Source organism: Orbicella faveolata, unplaced genomic scaffold (genome assembly GCF_042242905.1).
Source record: "Orbicella faveolata isolate gen_17 unplaced genomic scaffold, um_ofav_v1 contig_47, whole genome shotgun sequence".
In the NCBI taxonomy this organism is placed as follows: Eukaryota; Metazoa; Cnidaria; class Anthozoa; order Scleractinia; family Merulinidae; genus Orbicella; species Orbicella faveolata.
Genome location: NW_028301577.1, coordinates 16277501 through 16295775, shown reverse-complemented (window position 1 = coordinate 16295775; position 18275 = coordinate 16277501). Strand labels below are relative to the sequence as shown.

Sequence of the window (18275 nt, the reverse complement as noted above, 5' to 3'; positions counted from 1 at the left end):
ATGTCAATTAACGCCTGAAAAAATGCCAGGCCCTAATAAAACTGGGTCTTAACAAGGTCAAGTGTTCATGTTGAGGTACCACTGTTAAGGCTGCAGCCCACATTTGCAAATTAAGAAAAAAAACCTGATATTTGACAAATCCCAGGTCTTGCATAAAGGCCAGGTGAAAAGGGGGTCTTAAATATATATCCTCAGTGTTTATTTAGAATATGGAATCAGCCTGTGAGTGTAATAGCAGGGGTTTCATTGAGGGCCAGGGACTGGGTGTACAGACTGGTTTTGAGGATGTTTTTGCCAACCTGGCTTGACCATCTAGAGGAGAGTTTTTCTTAATTAGAAGTTAGTTCAAATAGTTTTGCCTGCCTGTGAAAACCAGTTGCCCTCCTCCCAAAAACGTCAATGAAACACCTGTTAATAGACAATGAATTGATTCTAACATTGTACAGACTTCACCCATACATGCATCACCAAGTATTTCCAACACTTCTAATGTATTTCACTAAAAGTTTACTCCATGGAAAAAATAATAGATAATATAATATGTCCACTTTAATTTTTTTCAAAACATTTACAAGCCTTTGATAAATGTACAACTAAACTACAATGGTATCAGTTTCAAAGTGGTCTGAAATACAATATCAAAAGTCAATGCATCCTGGACTCCACTACAAATAGTAACAAGCAATTATTTTGTTGTTGAAACAACCTAAGGTTTTTAAATAAAATCTAAATATCATAATTTTCATCCTTACATAGTTAATAATAAATAAATTATAAAAATGATACTGTCTTGAAATAGAAGTCAGGAAAGACTGGACTCTCCATGTTTGTTGCAATAAATTAATATAAAAAATTATATTAATGGCAATCACATCACCTCAAATGCCAAAATGTAATGAAATTTGAGGGAAAATGCAACATTTTCAGTTTTCACTTGTTGTAGTTCTTGTAAACTTTCAGTAAAACAAGTGTTGGAAGAAATTTACCCTGTATGGGGATTTCAATTTTCTCTCTTCTATTTCACTTACAAGGAATAAGACAAGAAACTCTTGTCAAAAGAAGAGAGAAAATGGATCATTTTAAATATTTTAATCATTGATTTTTGACAGCAGTTTGTCCGTAATCCATTTTAATTATCAATTCAGTTAAACATTGCAGAGAAGATTGTTGTTAGTTGCATTTTGTGATAACTATTATTAAAGTATTAAGATTTCTCAACATTAAATTGTACTGTATAACTCTGACTCTTAATAATTTATACTTAAATATTCACAAAAGTGTGTCTTGATTAATGTTACCTCACCTACAGGATAAAATGGCCTCCGTATTACTTCATCTTTTCATCAACATTATTGCAGCCAGAATTCCCATGATTTGTATGCAAGAAACCATTTTCACCATTTACTTTTGGAACTGGCATTTGTGGTATATTTGTGGGCTTGAGGAAGAACCGCAAGACTCCACGCATTATTACAAGAAACCAGTACACTTGTACACTCAGGAGCAAAAAGCAGAATGTATTGCAAAATAAAGGTATTTTAAATGGGGTCTCTAGAAAAGGAATATTGGCATATCTAGAGTAGCGCCAGTACATATAAGGATAGATGAGCACTCGACAAAACAGAAACATGGTTGCCAAGACAACACCGTTTCCTACATACAAGACTGACTTTCTCATCTCAAGCTGAAAAGAAATGAAAAGGATCATTGTTTAGGTGCCCTGTCAAAACATTAGGGGGGGGGGGGGGTGTCTGGGTAATACCTGCAAATGACAAGGTTGTCCAGGGCCGGGTTGTTGGAAAGCCGGTTAACGCTAAACCCAGGATTATAAGTTAACCGCAGTATTAATTTTTGCAAGTTGTATAGAAATATTTTTCACTGCTTTTGTCTTGTGTAGTCCGAGACTATTCAAACTGGGAAGAATATTTTGACCTCATGGAAAAGGTAAAAAAAAACATGAAATAAAAACTTTGGCTAATCCTGGGTTAGCTTAGTCAGGCTTTGAACAACCTGCCACAGGAGGATTGCAATACTCCTGCTTCCTTCATACCACTAAAATGATACTGGTTGTGTATGCTATAGATGTTTTTTTAATATCCATCAGAAATCATGTCATTAATTTGAACACAAATTGCTTTGAATGTAAGGCTGTCAGGTCTGTTATTTACCCACAGCAGTACTGACAGAACTCTTCAACTCCAACAACTAGCTCAGAGATAAGACATCATTGAAACAAAACATAAACAATGATACATCAGTTCTACTCTTAAAACAGAGACAAGCGATAATTAATTATTCTGAATGATCAAAACACTTGCGCATAAACAGTTTTGAATTAAACAGCGCATCACTAAAAGGCATGCTGTTCTTGCCGGGTTCTGCTGGCAACATGTTGTTGTGAAGTACAAAGCTGTCAGGGGTTTCATTTGGAAAGGAGAGTGGTATGAGTTTTTCGCATGCAACAAGATCATTGATTGACAATTTTAAATCGGCGAGAAACACAGATTTCATTAATCTGAATGACAAATTCATCAACTTTAAGGCCTCTTTGATGTGGAGATTGCTACACAACCCACATTTGATCTACTTTTATCTGCATGAAAGCTAACATCTGCCTGATTGATCTTTACCCTGCTTCCGCGGTCAGTTCGTGCTTGATTTATGAACTAGAGAAGTTAACAGATCAAATGATTCTAAGCAAAGCTTTTGCCACCTTCCCCTTTGGAAATTCAGAGCTGAAACTCCCCCATGCTTTTGGAATTCCAAATTGCATTACCTCCCAATGCCTTCAGAATTCAAGTCCAAGAAACTCCCCTCTCTGTCGGAATTTCAAGATGCCACCCATGGTATGGATATCAGCATTTAACAGCAACTCAGGGCTTGTACCCCAAGGATAATAAAATAAACACAAATAAATATAAAATTTAATACAGTTCAAAATAATGAGCTTACCTTTTCTAAAATTGCCTTAAAAGACAAAAATGGTGTGCTCATCTCATTGAGATATACGCAAGCTAAAAAGAAGTCCCCTTTATTCTTCCTCCATATCTAGAGAAAAGTATTTACAGATACATGTATGTTACAATCAAGCAGTTCAAGTTTCAAGAACACAACAATAAGGCAAATATTTATAAATTATATGAAATAATATTAGATTTAAGGGCCCATTAACCGATCTTTTCAAGCCGTTGCTAAGGAAAATTTAGTCTCATACAACCTTGTCATTTTTAGTTAGTTCAAAGTTATTTCATGTGTTTCAACATTTTCACGATCAGTAACACTAGTGATCACGTCATCAGGCCACGCCCATGGTCATGTGACTAACAGAAAAAATACAAAGGCTCCCAGGCAAATTACTTTCTCAGGATTTTTTTCATTGATTTAATATTTATATTTAATATTTTCATTACGCTATGCATCGATTTAATTTGTTTCATTTCTAAAAGGTCAGATTTTGAGAGCATTTTGAAATATTGAAAAATTCGTAATTTTTTGAAAAAAGCATGATTTCGAAAAAGGAATGCATAGCTATGTTGCCAACATTGGCTTTAATCAAAATTCGTCGAAAAAGGCTGGATTTAGTGAAAAACCGCGTTTCCTTCAGCATTTAAAGAAACCAAAAGTATGCCTGATATCTATTGGAAGATACCCTATCAGCACGTGCCAATTCACACTACCAGCACAATTCAGTAAGACCAAAGAAAACCACACAGAGTTAGTTTTTCTCTTTCTATTGCTCTTGTTTTTCTGTCTTTCTCTTATTTTGTCTTTGCTTGTACTTTTTTTACTTTGCATTTTGCAAAACACACAAAAAAAACAAGTTTTGCAAGTTTTTGAGTTGTTTTTATTTTCCGTGCTCAGGCTGATGTAAGTGACCGGAAGTCAAATTTCACCTCCTTAGCAACGCGCACGAGCGCACACATGAATCGGTTAATGGGCCCTTAAGCAATAGAACACTTTTTAGGTGTTTACATAGCCTCATCTAAACATGGAAAAAGTGATCTATTGCTGTTACAAAATAATTCTCAAAAATATGCGCAAATCTAAAATGTCACAACCGTGTTTATATACTGTCATCTAAACACACCTATCAACCAATGAGAGTGTGTGCTCAGTTATTTTATAATGTGTGGTTCCATACCCCCCAAGGAGGGTTTTTTCCAGTTTTAACCCCCACCCTCCAGGATTTTCCGTTCCAGGGGGCTTTACAGTACTCCCTCCACCCACTGGAATTTCCATGATTTTTCTACTTGCTCCCCCCTCCCTTACCCCTCGGAAATTCCATATCCATAAATAACAAGACTTAACTCATTAATTGTAATAAAATCCAGCCCCAGCTGTTTATAGTTACACTGTATAGACAAAGACATACTTTTTCACGGTAGACTGCAGACACGGTGCATTCCTTCATGCCATGTTAAAATGTTTGAACCGGTGTTTAAACTAATAAACAACTGTGCTTCACTCCCAAATGGCATAGCAGCTGATGTTTTCTTCATTAAAGGAAGTTTTCATACTGTATAAGAATCTTGGAATGTACATAAAGCTCTTTCAAATAACCGAGTCGAAGTTTTAATTTATGCATGGCCAAAACAACATATCGAATTACTTTACACACGCAGTAAAGTCGTCACACAACATTGTTTTCAAAACAGCTGTTTCCCAAATGTCACTTTATTTTTTCTTTCACCAAAGGAATACATCAATTAAGTCATATGCTGTCTCTGTAGTTTGTAAATGATAGCAAATCCTTTTTATGCCTTAGTTTTTGAGTTATATTTTTGTAAAAAAAATACCTCTTAGTCCGCACGTCAGGTATGTTACGGGTCAATGGGTGAGTGAGTGAGTGAGAGATGTATGTCACACCAATCAGATTGGATCTACTATAAACAGCCAATCAAATTTCTTGTTGTGAAGGTAAATAGTATGTGAGGAGATTTGATCCTGATACAGTTCAGAACAGCCATATTTATTCTTCTATAAAAGAGGAGGAATTATTCATGTATTGGGCTTATTTCGACATCTTCTGAGGTGAGGATTTTGTGGGTGGGTTTGATAAACATTTGCAACTGGATAATCAGTCAAAGAAACATAGTGTTTGGCATATAACTACGAGCATGCAATGAAGAGTGAGCTTTCCCCATTAATTAGATAAAGTTTTCAATTAAATGAGTCTTAGCCACTTTGCTACTAGGTTTAAGATTTGAATGATAAGAACAATTGTATTTTAGAGGAGTGGAATGCACTACTGGGAATTTGATGAGGTTGCAACCAGGTTCAAATCATTTGCATGTTGTATTGAAACCTAACTATTGCTGCAGAGTTCGTAGTAAGTGTTCCGGGCGTGTAGTCAATGTCAGCATCCATTGACAAGTTTCACTGTGAAAAGTGAAGAGACTACAATTAATTTGGTCAACAGAACAAAAAGATATTATTCTGTTGGTGGGTGGGTGGGTAAGTGAGTGCGTGAGTGACTGAGTGAGCAAACGAGTGAGTGAGTGAGTGAGAGATGTATGTATGTCACACCAATCAGATTGGATCTACTATGAACAGCCAATCAAATTTCTTGTTGTAAAGGTAAATGGTATGTAAGAAACAAAAGGTATGTATAAACACAAGGACTTTGGTAATTGAAAGATAAAGAGTGACGTGTATGTTGCCGGTTTGTGATTTTTAGTCCGGTTTGGAGGGGAGTGTGACAGTTATGTACATACGTACATTGGGTTGTTTTAGAGTGCATAATTTTCAGTGTAATGGTGGCTAGTTATGAATGAGATGAGTTTTGAGTTTTGAAGCAGTTCATGAGTTAGTAGTAGGCAAATGACACGAGATATTTTTATTTTTAATTACAAAGGGTAACTTGATACTTTTGTTTTTCACAAGGAGTTAATTTGATTAGAGGTCACAAATCGTGGCTTCTAGTTCTTAGGACATGTTTTAAAGGAGACAAGACCATTTAGATTTGAAGCAGTTCTAACGTTTACAACAGTAACTGCAGGTAACAATTGTTTTGTTCTTATTGCATGCAAATATAACAAGATATTTTTATTTTTTAGTTACAATGGGTAATTTGACACTCTTGTTTTTCACAAGGTAGTAAATTCAATTAGAGTTGACGAATCATCAACACTTGTTCCCACCAGATGTTTGCTATTTTTAGTTACAAATGGTAACTTGACACTTTTATTTTTCATATGGGAGTAAATTCAATCAGAACTTACAAGTTATTGGCTATTGTTCCCAGGATATTAAACAAAAAAGAAGCTTCTATTTGTAGAGTGTTTTTACGTCTCTGCAGTAGCAGTTTAATAGTTTTATTTGATGACATTAATTTTAGTCTGATATTTTTAAAGGTAAAAAGTATGAAAATTGTTCAAATGTTCTTTGAAGACTGTGTGGTGTCAAGTTAAAGTGCATTTAATTAAATCAGACTTTCAACGTGTCAGAGAGGTTTTTTACTTTCTTTCTATTTTTGGTGAAGTAGTGTTGTTGCGTTGTGTTGTGTAAAAAGGGTAAACTTACCACTCGTCTAAAATGTGAAAAGTTCTCTTGAAGTAAAGAGAAGTAAAAATTGCAGGAAGGATATTGTTATTATGAAGTTGTTTGTGTGGTTATTACAAAGAGTTGCAGAAATGTTAACAAATCTCGTTGTGATTGCGTCATGGCCTACTTTGCGTCAAAGGTGGCTGGGAATATTTCGTATGGTAAGTGTGGTGTCATTCAAGATTTTTGAGTTATTTTTTTGTAAAAAAAAATACCTCTTAGTCGGCGTGTTGGGTATGTTATGGATGGGTCAATGGATGAGTGAGTGAGTGAGAGATGTATGTATGTCACACCAATTAGATTGGATCTACTATAAACAGCCAATCAAATTTCTTGTTGTAAAGGTAGATGGTATGTGAGAAGATTTGATCCCAACACAGTTTAGAACGGCCATATTTATTCTTCTATAAAAGAGGAGGAAGTATTCATATATTGGGCTTACTTCGACATTTTCTGTGGGTAGGCTGAGGATTTTAATAACGAACGAGATGAACCTTCAGGTTTGAAACAGTTCGTGAGTTAGTAGTATGCAAATGCAACAAGATATTTTTATTTTTAGTTACAAAGGTAACTTGATACTTTTGTTTTTCACAAGGAGTAAATTCAATTAGAGGTCACGAATCGTCACTTCTAGTTCTTAGGACATGTTTTAGAGGAGACAAGACTTTAGATTTGAAGCAGTTCTAACGTTTACAATTATAGTAAGTGCAGGTGATGATTGTTTTGCTCTTGTTGCATGCAAATATAACGAGATTCTTTTATTTTTTAGTTACAAAGGGTAATTTACAAGGGAGTAAATTCAATTAGAGCTGACGAATCGTCACCACTCTTTCCCACGAGATGTTTGCTATCTTTAGTTACAAATTGATAACTTAACACTTTTGTTTTTTATATGGGAGTAAATTCAATTAGAGCTGAAAAGTTATCGGCTATTGCTCCCAGGATATTAAACAAAAAAAAAAAAGCTTTCATTTCTGGATGGTTTTTACGTCTCTGCAGTAGCAGTTTGTTTTTATTTGATGGGCATTTTATGACATTCTTTTCAGTCCAATATTTAATTTTAAAGGTAAAAAGTATCAAAACTGCTCAAATGTTGTTTGAAGACTGTGTGGCACCAAGTTAAACTGCAGTTTAATTAAATCAAACTTTCGATGTGTCAGAGAGGTTTTTTCTCTTTCTTTCTATTTTCAGTGAAGTAGTGTTTTTGTGTTGTGTTGTGTAAAAAGCGTAAACTTACGACTCATATAAAATGCGAAAACGTCTCTTAACTTGAGTATTTTTGAGCAAAAGTTCCTCTTGGGGATTGGAAGGGCTATGTGATTGGTGAGTGAGTTATGCATGAGCGGGTGTCACACAAATCACAGTGTGGGTTGTATCAAAGAACGAATCAAAGAAAGAAAATAAGATGGTATCTACATTAATCTGGAGACCTGTCAGATTACTGTAGTTTGTTCAGTCAAACATTTTATGGCTTACTATTTAGCTATCTTACTATTACCAATGTAACATTGTATGCACATCATAAATTCCCAGTTTCTTTCTTGCTGTACATCGCAACCAAAACAACTTGTCAAATTAACCAAATCATTACTGTAACTTACTGCAACTTACAGTAATGATTTGGTTAATTTGCCATGAATGCTCCTATTTCTGAGACTTTACAAAAAAAAATAACTCCTGCACGCCTTGCGTGCCTATGTTTTGAATTGTCATACATTTCATATGTGAAACACGCATTGTTCAGTCGGCCTATAAATGACCGAATGAAATCTCGCCTACCGCTCCAATTACAGCGCTCCTCACTGTCCACGTTTACATATATAGTTCAAGACAAATGGCTTTGAATCGACTTTGCTCACTTAAAGCAAACTATTAACTACACGGATAATGATGAAAATATGTGATAACCTAGTTACCGCAAATCCTAAATGGGGAATAATTTTGTATGAGTATCCAACGAAATAAACAAAGTACCAATCGCATTTAATTGACAGCATGATTAATGCTGGAAAAAGCATCTGAGCTGCGTTTAAGCTAACTACAGCACGATTTTCAAAGTATATTATCATCAACTTCATTGTTCATATATTGCTGCACCTCTTCGTCGGCATTTTGTTCAACTCGATGTCCAGCAAACACAATACTCAGGATTGCTCTCTGTCATACAACATCAGAAGAAAAATGGAAAATATATGACCAAGAATCTAACATTTATTTCTCAACGGATGGAACATTTCTGTTGGTTTGGTTACCTGAATCAATTGGGAAAGTACAGTAGTGTTTATTCAATCACATTTCAGACCCACTGGAAAAAAACTCCTCGAGTAGCCCTCCTCCCCTTCGGAAATTTACCTCTTTCAGACCCCCCTACCCCTCGGAATTTCCGTGACCCTCCATGGGGGGGAGGGGGGGTATGGAATGGATATTTTCTGGAACCACACAATAAGCATCTGTAGCCATTATCCTGCTTGGCATGACTATGCCGCATAATGATCTACTAAATTACTGCGCATTTCAAGCATGGATGCATTCACTTAGCAGGAAGAAGCTTAGTTAAATGCAAAATACTGTATTCACCAAGCTACATGTACAAGTATGTTTTTAAACCCCTCCTGGGTGGAATGCATAATCCAGCAGTTAATTTGAAGATCTCCAATCATACTCCTGGGTAGAGAGAGAGACAATAGAGCAAAGTGTCTTGTCCAAGGACACCATATATACAATGACCTCAGCCAACAACCCTACTCCTCCCTGGGAGTGGGAAGAACAGAGACTCTGGGGATACTACTGCCTGGCCAGGACTCAAACTAAGAGTGCTATAAGTTGATATAACCATTAACTGAAATGTGCCTCACTTTCAAGGTTATACCTGACCTGCAAATGCAGACGTATTTCCAGCTGTCACTTGGTTCTGCCGAAAAATAACGTCTGCAAACCCAAGCCAGGAAACAATTTCTGTGACGTAATGACTTTTGTTTCTCCTTGGTCAATTAGATTCCATCATAGATTGAAACTCAAGTGCTCCTCGCAGCGAATACCTCACGCAGTAGTTCTCGGGTTATTTGAGCCAAACTGTGATTGGCTTATAATTCCTACGTCACAGAAATCGTTTTCTGGCTCGGGTTCGCAGACGTTATTTTTCAGCAGAACCAAGTGACAACCGGAAATACGTCTTTGTTCACAGACTAGGTTATACCTTGAATAGTTCAGACTGAGACAAATTTCAAGACACTTACCGTTACTGCTGGAAACCCCACTAAAGGGAGAAGAACATGATGAAGAATGATGAGTTTCTTCTTTCTGTAGAACTTTGTCCATATATAGTGCAGGCTTCTCTGTGGATCTTCTTGTTTGTCCTCCAGATAGGCTCCAATAAACATCACCACCACATCATAATAGAAATAACTCAGTCCAAAGCATGCATACAGGACTAGGATTGGTTGCCTGGAATATCACGTGAACATAGTACAGTGATTCTACAATTTTTGTGACAACTGTCAAAATGACTGTGAGTAACCCAACAGGGTTCCCATGACAGTTAGAGACAAAACAAATCAAGATGTGGAGGAGATTTAGCATCCCAGCAGCATGACAATGCATGCTTAACTTCAATAATACTTAATGGCTTCCTTTTCTCAATCAGCGAGTGAAGATAGCGAGCAGGAGAGGGAATCTGGAGATAATAGCTGATCAAATTTAGGCAGTAGAAAAACTATACATAATTTGTTTTATTCTTAACAATAAATTGAAGTATGAAGATGTGGCTGATCATTGCAGTTATACACACAACTTAGGCAGCTGTGAAATTCAGGCCCAGAAAAAAAAGAATTGAAGTTTTAGCTTGATTTTATGTCTTAGCTTTATTCAATGGACCAGAGTAAAAGTTGTGCTTTAATTAGGATTGCTTTTTGTTGTACAGTTCCATGAATTATCGAAAGAACGTCATCAGTGTAAAATTGCTCAAAAATCTGGGGCAGGCTTCAATTTAAGCCAAAATGTTTAAAGGACTGTTCTTACAAAGCTAAACATTACAGTAACTGGAATGTTCAGAGGGACCGTGGGGGGGGGGGGGGGGGGGAGGTTTCCTACCAAAACCCTTCCAGGGTAGGGCTATCAGCCTATGGCTATTTCTATTGCCAATTACCATGTTGCATGGCAGGAACAATGAAAATGTTTTGTACTAGAAAGAACATATTTTCCCATAGGAAAAAGAATCTATAGTTCCTGCCATGCAACATAGCCGCTGTGCAAAACCAGTCTAAATAGTGGCTAAGATACTTAATGGCAGTCACAGGGAAGGTGTAATCAAGGCTCTCTTTAATTTGTTAAATTGTTAATTTGTGAAAAAAATTCTGCCTTCATTTCATTTTATAACTTATTGACTCCTACTGTACAACAAGAAACAGAGAGTGATGGGAAATTAAACAGTTTAGGAGAATGCTTTAGTGAGAACAAAGAATAGTAGAATTATTTAATGGCATGTAAAAAAAATGCGAGAGTACTCTTACCAACTGATAATAAAAACAGCCATTTATGATAAATATATACATGTAATTACTTTGTTTTATTGAGTGTAATTTATTCTTTTGAATTAGTTTTGCAAGCTTTAATTAACAAGATTTAAGGACCTCTTTCTCTCAATCTGAATGCCTGTTTGCATTTGTGGTTTAGTAAAAAAGAAATGTACAAAAACAATTGCTCCAAATATCATTTTTTTTTTTACAACTACTAATTGCATGCCTGACATTTTCACGCAAAACCCAAATTATCTGAGAAAGGAAAAAATTGAAACCGTGTAATCCTGCGATCAGATACGCTAAATTTTGGGTATAGCATGTCAAATTGGGCGGTGAAATTTGCTTCCCGCTGACTTTTGATTGGATAAACTTTCAAGCCACCACCACTGTAATTTTTTTGGAAAAAGAGTCGTCTATATGATGTCAAATCAGAGAAAGGATTGTTTCTATTAAGGCGATCTATAATACATGACAAAACGCGCGCTAAAGAAATGGGTGTTACTAAAATTTCGGTGGTGATTAAATTCACCGTTTTCACCATAAAAAAATAAATTAAAATAAAAATATTTCGTTTCTCGTTCTTTAGCAGAAACTATAGTGAAGTTATACATACTATTGTCAAATTTCAAAGATGCGATATTTTTTGAAGCATATACTGTCCAAATCCACCTGTTTCTCGGACTTTGACAAGAAAACAATTTGTCTAAATTTACCTCGATTGAAAATGTCAACAGATGTTCAAGAGCCGTCGAAAAGAGGCACAGAAAATCTGACGATGCCGTTTGCCAGTGAATGCTTTCAACGATACCAAAACACACAAGCTCTCGACACGGCATAACAAGCAGCAAAATGTCGAAATGAGAGCTTATCAGTTCAAGTAATTAATTGTTCGCGGAAGTCGCTTTTACCTGTCTAGCATAATGTCGGTGGAAGTGAAAACAACTTTTAAACCAACGATAGAAGCAGCCAGTGCTTGAAGGGAAGAAACAAACCTGCCGAAATTAAACAGCAAGAATGACTGATGGAAGAAGTTATTTTACCTCTTAAACACATCTAAAACTATCAAAAATATTCCAAGCCGTCCATGGCTGGTGTAAATATCAGTTTACGCACTCGCTTCTCAAAAATTCTACAATAATGTATTCTTCACCTACCGTGTACTAATGGAAAATCTGTCGACATAACTTAGTCTTGGTGAAATATATCTTTGGAGATATGTGAAGAGTACGTGGGACAACGGAAACGTGAAGAAGCCGGCTATAAACAAGTGTAAGCCCACCATTTTCGCGACGTGATTTCCCATGCACGCAAATGCTAATTTTGGTTGTTGTCAATTTTCGGGGTCATCGGTGAACATCACGCCACTCTCCCGATAATGCTGCGAAGATTGTTCGGGACGTCCGATGTCGTTTTCCGAGGCTGTCCGATATTACTGACAGTGCACTGAGAGGTTGTGGAACTTCTTTTTAGGGGCGAAAATGAGAAGATCGAGAAATCCAACTTCTTCGGCGACGAGTCAGTCTAGCAGTTTAGCGACTGGTTCTTCAGGCAACAGCACCAGCACAAACACAGTTCCTTCCCTGCTCAAAGAACTTCACGGTCTTGTGCTGCAAATTCAGGTGATGTTTAGAACACTTTACCAGCTTTAGTCTTAATTCAAACCTTTGTTTTCTGCCGATTAAGTAGTGGAGTTATCTATGTTGACGATATCCCCATACATGCCATTTTATTACCACAAGTTTTGCGAGTGACAAGATTCCAATCTTTGAAATCTTCAACAAAGGATGAAAGACGCCATATTGAAGTTGAAGAAAAGGGCCTGGGGAGAGTGAAATGAGTTGAACCAACCGTGCCAGTAATGAGGCCCTGTTAGGGGTAACTTCCAACAAGCGACATGGCCTTGAAACGGCAACACGACAGCCACGAACTGAACGACAGACTACTCCAGCGAAATAGGGAAAGGGACACCAATGTCAAAACAGACCGACAGCAAATTTCAGATTTGTGAAAGCAGTGAATGTTTTAAACAACGTCAATAACGTTTCAATAAAACCAATAAATGAGTCATAAATACGTCTCATTTTACTGACCAAAATATATTAATGTCATTAATGACATTAATTAACAAAAACTAATATCCAACTAGGGCTCGTCACAGAGGAGGATTTCGTGACAAGTCCAAAGAGCATCTGGGTAGGAGACTAGACCCACATGCACATGCACTCCATCTATCTGTCATTTGTTCGAGATATTTTACTTCATCTGTCACCGAGATACTATAGCAGGCAAAGTGGATGTAGGACATTTTCAGAGAGGAGACAACTTTGTCAAACTGACAGAGATGTTGTACGAGACATTTCTTAGATATCAAAATGAAGTGGAAGATTTTCTGCCAGACAAAGGAAGTTGCGAGGAGACCAGCAACCTTGACTCCGAAGATGAAAGCCAAGCAGACGGTGGTCTTTGGTAGAGTGCCCTTGTGTACATCATCTGGAAGGAGTGTTATTCGCCCAGACCGTTTGAACCTCTGAGTAGAGCTTTTGAAATGATAGACAGCCCTAAAATATATACTATTATTACTCCATTGCTGTTGTGTCTTCAGTGACTTCAGTGGATGTTTTAGTATTCTCTACATTGCTATCATGTCAAATTTGATACAAGGCATTCACTTTTAACTGGTAGTGTCACATCAATTTGTTATTTTATTGGGGTCATTACTAGTCTAGCCATGGATCAAGGTTGAATAAACTGCACCTACAAAAACTGAAAGTCACTGTGGTCTCAGTTTTCAAATTATCTTCTTATCATTATTAGTATTATTATTATTATTATTATTATTAATAAGACAAAATTCCGACAGGCGACATAAGAACCTTGCAAAGTCCCGACATAGCTGCTTGTGAAATTCAGACAGGGGACATGGGCACCCCCCTAACAGGGCCTCATCAGCTCCACTTCAGAGGTCCTGTTAGAGGGGTTCTTTATGTCATTTCCCAAAGTACCGATTTTCATTTTGCAAAGTACAGATTTCATTTAGCTTTATTTCGTTTCGCAAAGTACCATTTCACAAAGTCAATAAGCCGAAGGGCAAAGCCTAGACAAAGTGTGATCTCCTGGTCTGCCAGAGTGAGGGTTGGGAACAGGACTGTGATAAACAACCCTGCCCCATAAATAAAGCTATTTGTTACAGAAACTGGAAGCATTTATGACAGCATATCTAAAGTGCAGGAACACAATCTTCTATTTTGTTTTAGAACATAGCATGTAAAAACAAAACTATTTACATAATTTTTAGAAGGGACAGTGATTATACTGGGAACAAAACATCTAGGAAAATATGTGCCTTATAATTTCCAGCTGTGCATGTACAAAAAAATAAATGCACGCTCAGCTCCAAAAGTGGGTGTACAGCAGCTATATTCTAAATATCAAGATGAATTGGCTGATAATTTTTTTGTCTATTTGTCTAATGATTACTGATACAGCTGTTTATATAATAACTCATTCTAGGAGCAACGGACACAAAGTGAACAAAATCTTTCTACAATTACAAAAACCCACGAGAAGATGAAGACAGAAGTTAGAGGTAAACTTTTGAGCAAACTGCCTTTCGACATCATTTCAGATTATGTTGTTAGCAAGGGATTTAGAATGATTTAGGGTTTTGTAAGGCATTTAAGTCCACAAATCCCTTTAATTTGTTAGTTGACGAAATTCAGCTTTTATTTAGAACAAGTTAAAGGTGAATAAATTTATTTTGCTGTTTCTTGATGTTTGTATATATTTCCACTGGTAGTTAAAAAATAGAATTTAAAGAGCTGATGTAATGCCTTAATGACCTTTCCACTTTTGCATGCATTCCATTCCCATAAATATCTGTGTGTTTTCTGCAGTGTCTTCTTACTTCAAGTCAAAGTTGCGAGGTTTGTACAAAACAGCGGGTACTGATGCAGAGACTGAAGTAGAGTAAGTATGTAATGGTGTGGTATTATATACAGTATTTAACACAGTGACTTGTGAACAAAATATTTATGACTATATCAGTGTTCATAGGGGTCATGGAAAACCTGGAAAGTTGTGGAATTTTATAATTTCATTTTCCAGGTCTGCTGAAAGTCGTGAAATTGAGGTGTGGGTCATGGAATTAAACAAATGTACTTTCTGAGAATAAAAAGGCAAAAAGATCAAAAGTTGAAAAAATAACAGACAGATCAGAAAACTGGTTTTAATTTGAGTAAAAAATAGACACTACCTTAAATAATAGATTGTTTCAATGACAATACTTAGAGAACAACTGCTTAACATAGGCCATGGAAAACTTAGAAAGGTCATGGAAAGTCATCTGATAGAATTTTCAAAGCTCAAAAGAGTATAAACCTTGTTTATACTATATCCAAATTTGAACCTCAATCTATGATTTTCAGTTGCTATATAGCTTTGGCAGCTAAAATAGGATCAAATTATGCAGTTGCCTGCATATTTATAAAGAGTTTTCACTGTATTTTGTATATCCTTTGGCCTTTTAACCATAGGTTGTAAAAATTTAAATTAAATCTGAGCGATTTCGCAAAAACATACCTGCTAGGTTTCTGACAGACCTAGCAAGTTGCTCTAAACCTAGGCGGGGTGGGGGGGGGGGGGGGTGGTGGGGAAGGGGCTCCCTCAAGGCCAGGATGGGGACATGGCCCAGGCACTGGCCTATCTGGTGGTGCGTTACTGGCAGCCAGCCATCAATTGCAGTGGGGAGGGGAGGGTGTCTTTCACTGTCACTTTCACCTAGCTAGACTTGAGTTTTCAATACCAAATAACATTGATATCGACTATGTGGCTGGGCACTTTGCTCACTTGTTGAACATTGCTTGAGGGTTCTGTGGTGACATGGGACCCTTCTGCCCTGCTGCCCTGCTGCCCTGCTCCCTGGGGTGCTTGCGTGACGGGCCAATATCTTAGCTGGAGGGGGTGGTGGTCAAGGCACTTGTAGCTGCAGGGATTGTCTTTGAGCTCTTTGTGGGCATGTGTTTTGCAAATACAGTCAGTTATATTCACTAGGATACAGTATCTCTACAGTGAGAATGAGGCATTATTGATTTGTTGTCTTTTGTCTTTCTTTTATTTTCAGTATAATAAAAAAAGCATTGGACAAGATAGCCATCATCAAAGCAGTCAGAAATGACAGGAGGATTGGTTAGAAGAATCTTTAATTTATTTGTGTATATTCTACCCCTTTCACTTCTGATCCCAGGTGTTTTGTAGCAGAAAAAAACTGACACCGTGATTGTGGAAGTCTAGCAGTTCTCATAAGCTTGTAATTCTATTTGTTGTCATGGTGTAGCAGCTGTTATTGTTTTAGGGCTAGGGGCATTGTTTCTGTTGTCTGTTCTATTGCTCTGTCAACGGGTATTGAGCCATTCATGTGAGACCTTACGAGAGCTGCTACATGAGCCCCTGATTGGACACCTCTAGTAAATGTAAGCAGACACCTTCCTTTGGTCCTTCAGGCTATATAGATTGTCTAACAAATGACACTGCTTATATACAGCTATATAGCCCTCCTTTTAAAAGTTATTGTTATTAGAAGCAAGACAAAGACTAACTGGTTGAGGAGAAATAAATTATTTAGTTTCCAAATGTAGTGCTTTTTTCTCCAAAGTCTATCTATGAGTGGGTTAAAAAATGGTCAGGAACTCCAATAATATAATTTATGAGAGTGTTAATGCCACTGAAGTCAGAATGACAGTAAAAAGACAATAAAACTGGTGAAGGTCACATAATTTGTCATTCACCTTCCTTCTTTCAAGTCATTGGTATTCTGTCTGAGATTAGCACAAGCAAAACAAAATAAATGTTCAATAGTATGTTTCAAAGTTATTCGGAAATTTATGGCACCGTAATAAATGCAATGTTCACATGCTTCCAGTTTTATGTAACTTATTGTTTTGATTGTGCTTTAGTCAGAGGTGGTAGCAGCCAGCTTGGCAATCAGGAAACTGGAGAGCCAAGGTGATTGATTGCTTTATTTACAAATGTCTGAATAGTAAATGCATTGTTATTGAAATAGACTTTCAGTAACCTGTTAAAGGCAGTGTAGAAAAATAATTTTTGTCTACTCAAATATATCACAAGAACAATAATTCATACTATGTTACACATAGTAATTACAGAAAGCAGTATTACAAGTGGATGGATTAAATTGAGTACTTCCAGTTTCCTGGGAATAGTTTATGAAAGGAGTCATTTTTTGCCTAATGTTTTAACTAAGGGGAGTGAAACAATTGGCTAAAACAAAGAAATATGCTTGGTAAAAGCTAGTCTAGAATACTTGCACATCAGTCAACATCAGCAAGTAATGAAAGAAAATCTGTCAAATACAATTTGTTGTACAGTCGGGCCTCTATTAGGCAGCCACCTATTAAGCGGCCACTCTCCATTAAGCAGCCACTTTCCAAAGTCCCACATTATTTGTCAGTAAAATCCTGTATTTGATACCTCTTTTCAACGGTCACCTCTTTTAAGCGGCCACGGCCACCTTTTTGCTGTTGCAGGTTGAAAATTTTTAAGTTTGTTTTTTAAGCAGCCAACAAATTACCTTTTCAAGCAAAATGGTGACAGATAATATGACAGTGATAACTGATAACAGCAAGAACTACAATTTAATCTCCACTACACAAGCCGCAATAAACATGCAAGTGTTTCACACCCAGCGCTATAGAAACATGATAATAGATAGAGCACCCACTGTTTTGCTTCACCCAAAGACTGTACATCACCATGCACATCATTGATCAACTCCGACACTTTGCCCAGTTTCACGGTTACCAGGATCTTGCCCTGTCTATTGGAAAGGCAAATGACGACTCTGAGCTCCACAATGGCAAACAGCAGTGACGGATCATTGCGTTTGACAGAACGTAGTTCTAATTGCGTAATGCATAAAAATTCAAGACCTGTGTATCTATCTATCCATAGGGGAACACCAATTTTGCCCCCCCCCCCCCCCCCAAAAAAAAAAAACAAATTCTTCAGGGGTGAATGACATCATGTCCATTCTCGTCGTGTCTCCATGTGTTTATCTGCTGTCACCGGCAAGTTGCGGTATTTGAAGTTTGAAGTTAGAGTTATGGTGTTAAATGACCTTGTAGATAAGATTTATCGATGTCTTCACGAAATGTACACAACTTTTGGGACAAACACAAAGGTGCAGTTCGGCTGCCTGTT

The 18275-nt window shown here is 37.0% G+C and overlaps 2 protein-coding genes across 2 annotated transcripts in view; one reads left to right on the top strand and one right to left on the bottom strand.

Moving 5' to 3' along the window:
• Window positions 1–531: 531 nt before the first annotated feature.
• Window positions 532–12392, bottom strand: LOC110040933 (TLC domain-containing protein 3A-like). The gene is made up of 5 exons (XM_089280126.1): window positions 12215–12392; window positions 11969–12052; window positions 9780–9987; window positions 2953–3048; window positions 532–1684 (listed from the first exon to the last, which is right to left on the bottom strand). The coding sequence occupies exons 1-5, from the start codon at window positions 12361–12363 to the stop codon at window positions 1328–1330; spliced, it is 894 nt and encodes a 297-aa protein (XP_089136252.1). The 5' UTR covers window positions 12364–12392; the 3' UTR covers window positions 532–1327.
• A 146-nt stretch (window positions 12393–12538) lies between these two features.
• Window positions 12539–18275, top strand: part of LOC110040932 (SAGA-associated factor 29-like) — a 12902-nt gene continuing 7165 nt past the window's right edge. The window contains exons 1-5 of the mRNA XM_089280125.1: window positions 12539–12679; window positions 14571–14646; window positions 14954–15026; window positions 16180–16244; window positions 17012–17060. Coding sequence (XP_089136251.1) covers window positions 12539–12679; window positions 14571–14646; window positions 14954–15026; window positions 16180–16244; window positions 17012–17060 — 404 coding nt within the window. The remainder of the gene's footprint in view (window positions 12680–14570; window positions 14647–14953; window positions 15027–16179; window positions 16245–17011; window positions 17061–18275) is intronic.